Here is a 9832-nt window from a genome sequence, read left to right on the forward strand (position 1 = left end):
TATATTGTTAAAGTTTGTAGGATCTTTAATTATTACACAATGTACCTTTTAAATTAAGTCATTCAGTTTAATCTGAAACGGTTAAGGCTGTATGAGTTAGGGTTCAATTGTACTCTTTGTTGTATCATATCATTATTATATACTAATTGAGCAAAGGAAGCTAAAAATTGAGCTAGTGGGAAAAAAAGCACAACAAAAGATGTTTTACATTCTTGAAAGTAGCACAGGTGGTGAAGTGGCTGATGGTAAGTGAGTTGGGGCTGGATGGTCCATGTTAAGTGGTCAGGGACATTGTGTTGTTCTTAGTCAAGATAGTTTGCCGTCACAACACCTCTTGATACAAGGAGGACTGGATGCAAGGGTGTACATATATATGTTGTAGTTTTAAAATAATGTATTTTAGGTAAGAGTGATTTCAACCCAAGTTATTTTGTTTTAACTTCAGGCTAGATTTTGCAAATAACTTTATTTTTTTCTTCATGTTTGGGGGTTTCTTAAAAAGAATAACATGCCCACCACCCACCTCCCTGACTGTCCCTAACCCTACCCTACCCATAAGGGGACACCAAAAATAAAAAGGATAGGGTTAACGCTGTTCATTGAAAACCTTGAAAAGAACCTCTAAGAGGTACCAAGATCCTCATCGTTTTTATATGAAAGTCCACCCAGTACCCTACCCAGCCAGGATCCCATTTTAACCCCCACTTTTTTACTTTGTACTCACCTAGATTCACCCAATCTCTGACTTTGTAGTCCACTTTCATCTCCACTTGGCTATGCAAGCAATCATTACAAATTTTTGAATATTTAATGGCCTAATAAGTTATTGGTTTCTAGACTCCCCCAACCCCTTTGATGAAAATTAGACTAGTTTGAAATCATCCTGACCGAAAAAACAAACATTTTAAACTACAACGTATATACATGTGTACCAGTCTGCCTGGTGAACTGTGAAACTGTCGGGCACTTTGGATAACTGCCTTTGGGGAAGCAGTTGCCTGTTGTGGACTAGTGTCCAACTCTAAGAAGAGTACCGGTAATCTTGTTTAAGGGAACTGTGATGCAGTGTAAACTACAGTAGCGCGGGGCATACCGGTGACCTGTGAAACTGTTGGGCACTTTGAGTAACTGCCATGGCTTTTCGCTTTGCTCCTCCATTTTGGTAGCTATAGGAAAAGCTCTCTTTCTTTTGCTGTTTTCTACAAATCTTAGTATCTAATCTAATCTAATCTCAGTGATTAAGTAAAATGTGATAAGATATCTAGCCCCCGTTGTCCTTCAAGTTTTGAATTTAGCTTTTAAATTGTTCCTGAACAGGTGCTTCTTCTGTTGGAAAAACATGTTTGTTAAATAGATATTTAGAAGGACCAGCTGGTTTCAGTCATCATACTCCGCCCACTACTGACGGTGAGATGCATGTTTAGTTCTAAACAGCATTATTTAAATTGAGTAAGTTTAATTATTACATGACCAAGTTAGTCCAGTCAAGGCCAATAACCAAAACTAACCAATTAGATTGCTTTATTGCTGTTCCATATTTTCGCTTATGGCTTATCTGTTTATAGGAAATAACTTACATGTCAGAGCTTGTTAATCGTTTTCTTCCAACTTTTCCCCGTTTTGCCTCGCGCTTACGTGACCAGAGTCACGTGGACACGAGGATATGGAGGGTTTTTGCTGTATTCCTGTGTAAGGATTCTTCCCATTCCGATCCTAATGAAGATTCCTGTGTAAGGATATTTCGCAATTCTGATTGTATTCTGTTTTCTTGACATTCTATTAACAGCATGAAAGCATATCATCGCATCACGCTACTTGGGTTAAACTCAGAAGTAGGTCAAATCACTCTAGACAAATCACACGGAACTGATTCGCGTTGACTGGTTTTTGACTCTTCTGTATCATTTGAATCCGTGAAATGAATTTGAGCAAATAACAACATATTTAAGCCTAAAGTTGGCTTTAATTACAGAGCCACGTAAAGGCCCCTGAAATGGAATCTATTTTAGAAAACCCTTTTTGATAAAGGGTCGTAAAAGCTGAAGTCTCAAAAAACTAAATACCACTCTAACATGAAAAAAAGTCTAGAGATGGAAATGAGCCGATTCAAAACTATCATATAATGCGCACTTTCTGACAATAAGCAAACAGGTGTAAAACAAAACAAAACAAAACAAAAAATAATTGTCAATAAGGGCCAGATTGTGTCAGATCGAATTGTGTTCGTAAAACTACCGGAAGTGAAAATGCGCTCCTGTTTACTTTAGCTAGTGTTACACTTGCAGGAGTAACTGCAGAATACCCTGCCACATCGAGCCCTTCACTGAAAATGGGTGACTACGGGTATGTGCAATTTATTTGTAACACAGTAAATGGTTTGAACCCAGGAGTATCAGTAGTTCGTATAGTGTGATCGTCCGGGTGAGTGTAGTTCTGAAAAGAACTGTTGTTGGTGACTGACGTTTCGACAACCTGAGCGGAAGTCATCTTCAGAGTCAAGTCAACGGATCAGACTTATAAGATCATCGACTGACAAACACTATTCACTTGACTCTGAAGATGACTTCTGCTCAGGTTGTCGAAACGTCAGTCACCAACAACAGTTCTTTTCAGAACTACACTCACCCGGACGATCACACTATACGAATTATTTGTAACATGAATAAATTATATACTTCAGTTTGAATTAATGAGTTTCTGCGTACTGCGTAGCCGGCTACGAAGAATTAAGTGACATGACATTCTGCCGTGAAGTCCGCTTGAATTGCACTTGTTTGGTTGGGTAGTAGATTTCCTCGCACTCTAAAACAAGTGACACGAAGCTTCCCAAAGGGCGTTTGATTTTCAGTCGTTTAGTGTCAGGCATGAGTAAACGCTAAGTCAGCTCCCAATCAGGATATGCGCAAAAGTGAAGTCTATATTGCCTTTTGAGGTTTTTTCCAAACAACTAGACGATTTAAGAGCGTTTACTCGGGCTTCGTACCACAGTATCAAATCGCACCATACGAAAACGCGTATTGGACACAATAAAAGCAAATTAAAGAATCAGGATATTTTAGCACAAGAGTTCCGCTTAGATATTTACTATTCAAGTTGCTTCGTTGAGTATCCTCCTCATCCTATCGCAAGTTGTGAGTTTAAACCATTTTGGTTCAAGAATGAAGCACAGCTGTCTACGCATTGATTGGGAAGTTGTTTGCAAAGAATTTTCGAGGTCTTTTTACAATTTATGGCGATTACTTTGCTCATGCTAGCAGAAATTGTACGAAGTTTGTTTGCTGGTCGTGGCGATCCGGGTAAATTGTGTAGCTGAACATCTTTGCCGTGTTGGGATCTTAAACCCTTTTCAAGAGTCATATCTCCTTTGGAGAGCGAATAATCCCTTTCGAGAGAGCCAAAACGAATCATGATAAACTCCTTCGCGAAAACGACAGTCCTGTGACTAGGCTCAAATTGCATTGCACATAATTTGCATAAACTTTCAAGTTGTGTATTTTGCCCGGGGTATTTTGCAGATAACTTCCCAGAATTTGCGACCCTTAACGCAGTTTATGAAGAAATATTCAAGCTACATATTTTTATTGAATCAAGGCAGGAGTATTTTAAAAAGGACTCTCATTTATAAAGGAAGATGCGGCATTCTGTTTTGCTATTTATTTTGGTTTCCTGCTCGTCTAGTTCATGTCACGCAACATGATTTTCTTTTGCAGTCAGACAGAGTTTTTCTTAAAGAATTGGCGATTGCTAAGACTGCTAAATATATTTGAACTACTGGTGAAATAACTGGCTAAACTAACGTCAATGCAGATTTTCCTTAGGACTTGGCAAGAACACTGGTTCGTCAATAATCCCGCACAATTCCCCGCACAATCGAAGGTTTAATTCTCCCGCACAATGTGCCTCTAAATTCACACGTTATTTTTTTTTCTTGCATCCTACTAGAAAGCCAACTAACTTGGAGGTAAGATATTTAATTCAAGTTACCGGAAGTCTTATCTTTACATCTTTGGAGATCGATATATTTTGCGCGGTGCAAGAGACAAGTCGCATGTTTTTAATGAGCTACGAGTCCAAAAACGTTTTCCTGTTTAGCTCGTTTTATTGCAATATGATTTGCTTTACTGCAATGTTCTAAATAATAACAGTAGTAGCCACATACCGTCATTGACTACCTATTTTTTGCCAGTGTTTCGTAGATTGAACTCATACCGCAATCGGCTCAGTTGTTATCTCACGAGAACGTTTCGAGCGTGAACTTTGCTTACCTGGCTGGTTTTCAAGCAATATAATTCGTGGACCGACCCTTTCTGAAAACGATCGACATCTTTGTATGTGAAATGAATGTATAAGGCGCGATTCTTGCCAAAACTTTCTTCGCAAAACACCGCATTCTGTCACGAAGAACGAGCAATCTCGCCTTTCTCGTCCCCAGTTTCCATGGTCTACGCATGGAACGCCTGGGACCATGACCCCCCTTTTGGCGACCAAAACGCTAGCATTTTAAGACTCGGGCTTTCCTACGGAAGCCCGAGTAATTATGACATTTTTAGTAAATCGTTTATTAACCAAGTTTGCTTGGTACCATACTAGGAAAATATCGGTCTTTCATTTTTTTGGTATGGACCTCACTGCGCTCGGTCTGTACTGTCGCGATCTTGAGCCGATATTCCTTCACTCGACTAATGAGATATTCTGACCCCACTATATTTTATATAACGAGTTGAATTAATATTGACTTATTAGATCTTTTCCACTTTAATTTAACTGTTTCTAGATGACATTTGGTATAGGGTAGTTTATCACGATCATGACAGAGCAGTGTCCCTTACAATAAGAGGCACTTCTGGCATTGGAACATTTGGCTATACTGTTGACGTGTTCTGTGCGGATGCTGTTATTATTGTGTATGACATAACACGGCAAGATTCACTTCGAATTGCAAGGGAATGCCTTGACGAATGTCGGAGTGAGTTCAGTCCAAATATTTTCAAAGTACTTGCAGGAAACAAAGCAGATCTTGTTAGCGACAGGAAGGTGACGTTTGAGGTAACTTGTGTTTGTAGCCATAGCTTTACGTCAGGTGTAAAATCTGCAGTTATATTATCAAATCCAATTCTGTCACACCGTAGGGATACAAGTTCTTGAGGAAATCCGTTATATTAATTTGCACATACATTGCATTACATCGGTCTGATTTTTTTTAATCTAATAAGTTTCTTAGCTAATCGGTATCAAGTTCCATTACAGGATTTCTACCTGCGATCTGCCACGGCAAATATAGACAGAGAGTTCTCATTTTCATCACGCACCTCTTGGTCTTCCACACAATAAACTCTATGACTTGCTAGACGTTGCTCAGAGTTTTATTTTGCTCGCTTTAAATTAGTGTTGGTTTTTTTTTTTTTTTATTATAATTTTTTATTATAATTTTATTGTAAGTATGTATGTATGTATGTATGTATGTATGTATGTATGTATGTATGTATGTATGTATGTATGTATGTATGTATGTATGTATGTATGTATGTATGTATGTATGTATGTATGTATGTATGTATGTATGTATGTATGTATGTATGTATAATTCACTACTGACCGTCCCTTTTCACACAAAAAAGGTTTTACTACAATTGGTTATTTGTTAAAACCCAACGTACAACATTTGGTTATTTCATAAAACGATTCATCTATGTGTTGGTTTGTCATAAAACCATTCTTATATGGTTTTGTTTTTTGATAAAACCAATGTTGCGTTATTTAGTTATTTGATAAAACCAATCTTGCGATATTTGGTTATTTGTCAGAACCAGTTTTGTGTTGCTTATATTAATTATTAGATAACACCATTGTGGCGTTGCTGAGGTCGTTACTCGGATATTTATTTGACGAATTAAACCATTATTTCGTTTCAGTGTTGAAACTTTTACCATCGTATCCCCTGAACCTTCTTTTTGGGGCATCTTACAACTAAAAACCCTTTGGCCTGTCCTTTTTACGTTTTGAACGATGTTAACGCTATTATTTCAAATAGCCAAATTCAATTTTATGAAATTGGTTATTTGAAATAACCTTAGTGTCAACTCGATGGGCTCAAATGTCGCCCAGCAGTATTGTAACATAAAGAAGGCGCTTAGTGTTTGCGTAGAGTTTGATCTCCGCGGTTGAGTAAATATGGCGTACGGATCAGGTCAGAATGCGAGGTTGTGTACAGCCGTTACAAGAGCAATTAGAGAAGCCATATCTGTTGAAGAACTGATACACCCTCATCAGGGAAGAGTTTTTTCTTATAATCTATTGATCGTTATTCAAGTAGCAAAGGACAGCATATTCGGCGTGGGGCAGCATTTTCAAGGCCGAGGTCACAGATTTTCACCATACGGACCGACTGTAAGCCGTTAAATAACTTATTTATTTTTCCTTATCTTGTAAAGTGGAAGACAAAAGTTTAAGACCGTGGGTAGAGATTTAGAAAAATCCGGACCGCGCTGAAAACCAATCAGATTGCAGGATTCGTTACCTGTTTGTAAATGGGTGGTCAGTAATGAATAATCATAAATAAACCAAGTTATCACGAAAATATAAACGACCAAAAGTAGAATAAATAATTGATCATTACAAACGGCGCCCTATGGTTATCTGTGTACAGTGTACCTGTGTAAATCCAGTTTCCCTCCTAGGCTACTGAAACTACAGGTTCAGCTCATTGAACAGGGTTTTGTTTCTTGAATTTGACTGTCTAGGATGGTCAGTCTTGTGCACATGACCATGATGTGGATCTATTTATGGAAGTGTCAACATTAACCGGTGAGAATGTGGAAAAGTTGTTCTTAACAGTAGGTGAGTTATAAAACGATCTGGTTTTGTTTTACTAAATTTTTGGTAACTTCTGTTCACCTTCATCATGGCTACAATGTTAAAAGGTTCGTTACTGCTTGTGCTACAAACCTGTGTGCTGTCGTTTTTAATTTGACTTAGAGATGCGTAAGCGCGAGGGAACGTTTTACCCTCGTTAAGGTCATCGTGGCCCTAACTCCTACATGTAACTCCTCTTGTGGTATTTGGTCACACCTCGTTCGAAGACCCAGGCATCTATCAGTTGTTTATCCCTGGACTCAGTACGTTGTTTATTTGCTGATTCGCTGTTGCTCGCATGTTTTGCTCCTTGCGAGCTCCACGAGCGCTTACGAGTATTCTCCATAATCTAGGCGAAGAAACAGTTATAGCACCTCACTTTGTATATGATCCCTAGGACTTGGTTGATCGTTGGTCGGTCCTTGGGCGTTTTATGAGGTAACGTTCTTAGCGGTCTATAAGATAGTCAAATGTGAAATTTTTGGAGGACGCAACCCAAACGATCAGATGCACCCTTAACATAAGGAAGCACCGCAAACCCCAGAGCCCTCTCCTGTGACTGTCTGAGTTTGTTTTATTGTTGAGACACTTCCTTAATAGTCAGTCAGGACACCAATTCGCTTTCAAATCGGTTAAAACTTGTTTCTGCTCATTTGTTATTAGTTCAGGACGTGAAGTTGGCGTGAAGTAGGTTGGTACCTTTTTGTCATCCGGAGGTCCTCAGTTCAAATCTCCTCCCTTCCACTAGATGGATTTGTGTTTGGTGGTCCCAGATTCAACTCTTCCACGCTTTGTAATTAGCCAACTGCTCAGTCTCCCGCCAGTTTGGATTTTTAACATATTTCTGTTCAATTCACAATATTTGTTTACTCATTTCAGTGTCGTTAATTAGCATAGTAGTGCTAAAGACTTTTATACTGTAATAAAGTGATTTATTTTATTAATTTGAATTGACCAATCAGGATTCAGCAGGGCCGGGGAAAACCATTGTCGATGTCAATGTTTGTTAACAGGAAAGGCTTTGAAGTCGACAAACTTTTCTCACTAGAGACAGCGTTGAATATTAACATAAAGAAAACTAAAACTTCGAAAGCCACAGCAGATTGTAAAAAGTGAAAAATATGCAAAATTTTGTGTCTCCAAGTTTTTGATTTGGCGCCGAAAATCAGCTTTCCCCGGCGTGTCCGGCGACTCGCTCTTAAGTGGCAGTCCCGCTAAAAGCGGTCCACTCGACTTCGGGACCAAAAATAATTTTCCTTCATTTTTTGTCAGTGAAAAGGGTTTGACACATATATAAAAGAGCAATTTATTATTTTCCAATTCTTTATTTTTGCTTTGCTACGAGCCAAAATTGAATTTTGGCCGAACTGAGGTTGCCGACCGTGATCAGAAAGGTAAAATTCACCGATTTTGTGAAGCGTGCTACGTCGTCTAAAATGCAGCTCACGGAATTTCGTTTTCATGCGAATTTTAAGGTACATTCATTACTTTGACTGACGAAATATGGAAACTTTTCGAAAAATTCTAAGCTTACCAGCGAGGCTGGAAGACACCCTACTCCGAGGCCTTTGATCACCTACTAAACTTTAGCCAAATTTGACGGGGAAAATCTCAAAAGTTGGGTCTAAATGAAGCCTAAAAAGCACATCACAGTAAGTTTCATACCTTAATAAACCGTTCTATAAGTTCAAACCGGTGGGTATCTCCTTGGATTGCACGCGAGAACGGATTAAAATCTGCCACAGTCAGTATGTTTACAGAGGTATCGCTCGTGTCAAAGCTCATTTGCATAATCCTAGCATCCGGTGAAAATACATCTTCTTCCGTTCAGGTTCGTTTGTTGACCTTCTAAGTAGTGGCAAATAGCTTCCTTTAATACTTGTGTACACCCTAGATCCAGTTTTGAGGTGAAGGTTGCGTTAAAGTTGATCAATTCTCAAGACTTGCGGGACTTCAAAAGTAAATAACGGCGCCGGTCTGCAGAAATTAACCGTAGCCGTCGTCCTGACCCTTCAATAAACTCTGCCGCAGAGGTAGCACTAGGAGAAGAAGAAAATCGTAAGTTTTCATTTACTGTTTAATGGCAACTGAATCCTGTACTACTGCCAAGCTTACTGGGAGCTTGAGGGCTATATGCCCGAATTTGAGGAACAACAACAACGAACACTTGCCGGTTGCATCGCTGGGAAATGAACCTGAATGAAGACGACACGCTTGAATGGAACTATGTTTTGCGATGAATGATGGGCTTTACTTCTGTTTTATGCTTGATGCTTGTCTTTTAGTATCTTGCACAGCGTATAATATAAACTGCAGGATCCGTTTATCGGACCGTTTATACAACGAAAGCTGCACCAGCTTCGTCAAAATGTCACACAAGTTGTAACGTGACCAATTACCCGCGAGGGGTACTCCCTTATCTGGGCTATATAGGTATCTGTATGTGAGGCCCCAAAGGGTAGGGTTTTTCAGCCGTTTGGGTCATAAATAGAGTATCGATTTTGGCCATTTTGGTTATAAATTGGGTCTGGCTTTAGCACTCTAATCTTGAATTTGGTATGTTTCTTAGCAGAAGCTACTTTTTCATCATTATCAATAAGACCTTCAACAAAAGCCCTTCATAACGGGAAGGTTAGTAGTCCTATAAACAGAAAGTGAGAAAACGGCCTTTCAACATCTGCACGCGCTTCGATATGGACGTTTTTTTGGAAGGTTTCTTGGTCCCATCTTTTGATTTTCTTCCATTGTGTTTTCTATGAAAAACGAACGGCTGATAACTGGAAAGGAAAAGTGAATTTTAGGTCCATGTCTGCTTCCTCCGCCCTCATGTGTTAGCAACTCCTTATATTTTCTGAGGAAAGGTAGATAAAAATTGAAAAGGTGCAATGATTGTCGTCGATCGGTCATGCTGAAAAGATTGCACTAGTCCAAAAAATTAATGGGTGGCTTTTTCACTATCAATATTGAAATGAGAAAATCT

At 39.0% G+C, this 9832-nt stretch overlaps 1 protein-coding gene across 1 annotated transcript; it reads left to right on the forward strand.

Annotated features, from left to right (window-relative positions):
- Positions 1-199: 199 nt before the first annotated feature.
- Positions 200-6951, forward strand: LOC149104878 (ras-related protein Rab-5C-like). Its single transcript, XM_089272284.1, has 4 exons — positions 200-245; positions 1318-1407; positions 4775-5046; positions 6741-6951. The coding sequence occupies exons 1-4, from the start codon at positions 200-202 to the stop codon at positions 6846-6848; spliced, it is 516 nt and encodes a 171-aa protein (XP_089128410.1). The 3' UTR covers positions 6849-6951.
- The last annotated feature ends 2881 nt before the right edge of the window (positions 6952-9832 follow it).

This window comes from Orbicella faveolata, unplaced genomic scaffold (genome assembly GCF_042242905.1).
Source record: "Orbicella faveolata isolate gen_17 unplaced genomic scaffold, um_ofav_v1 contig_34, whole genome shotgun sequence".
Taxonomy (NCBI): Eukaryota; Metazoa; Cnidaria; class Anthozoa; order Scleractinia; family Merulinidae; genus Orbicella; species Orbicella faveolata.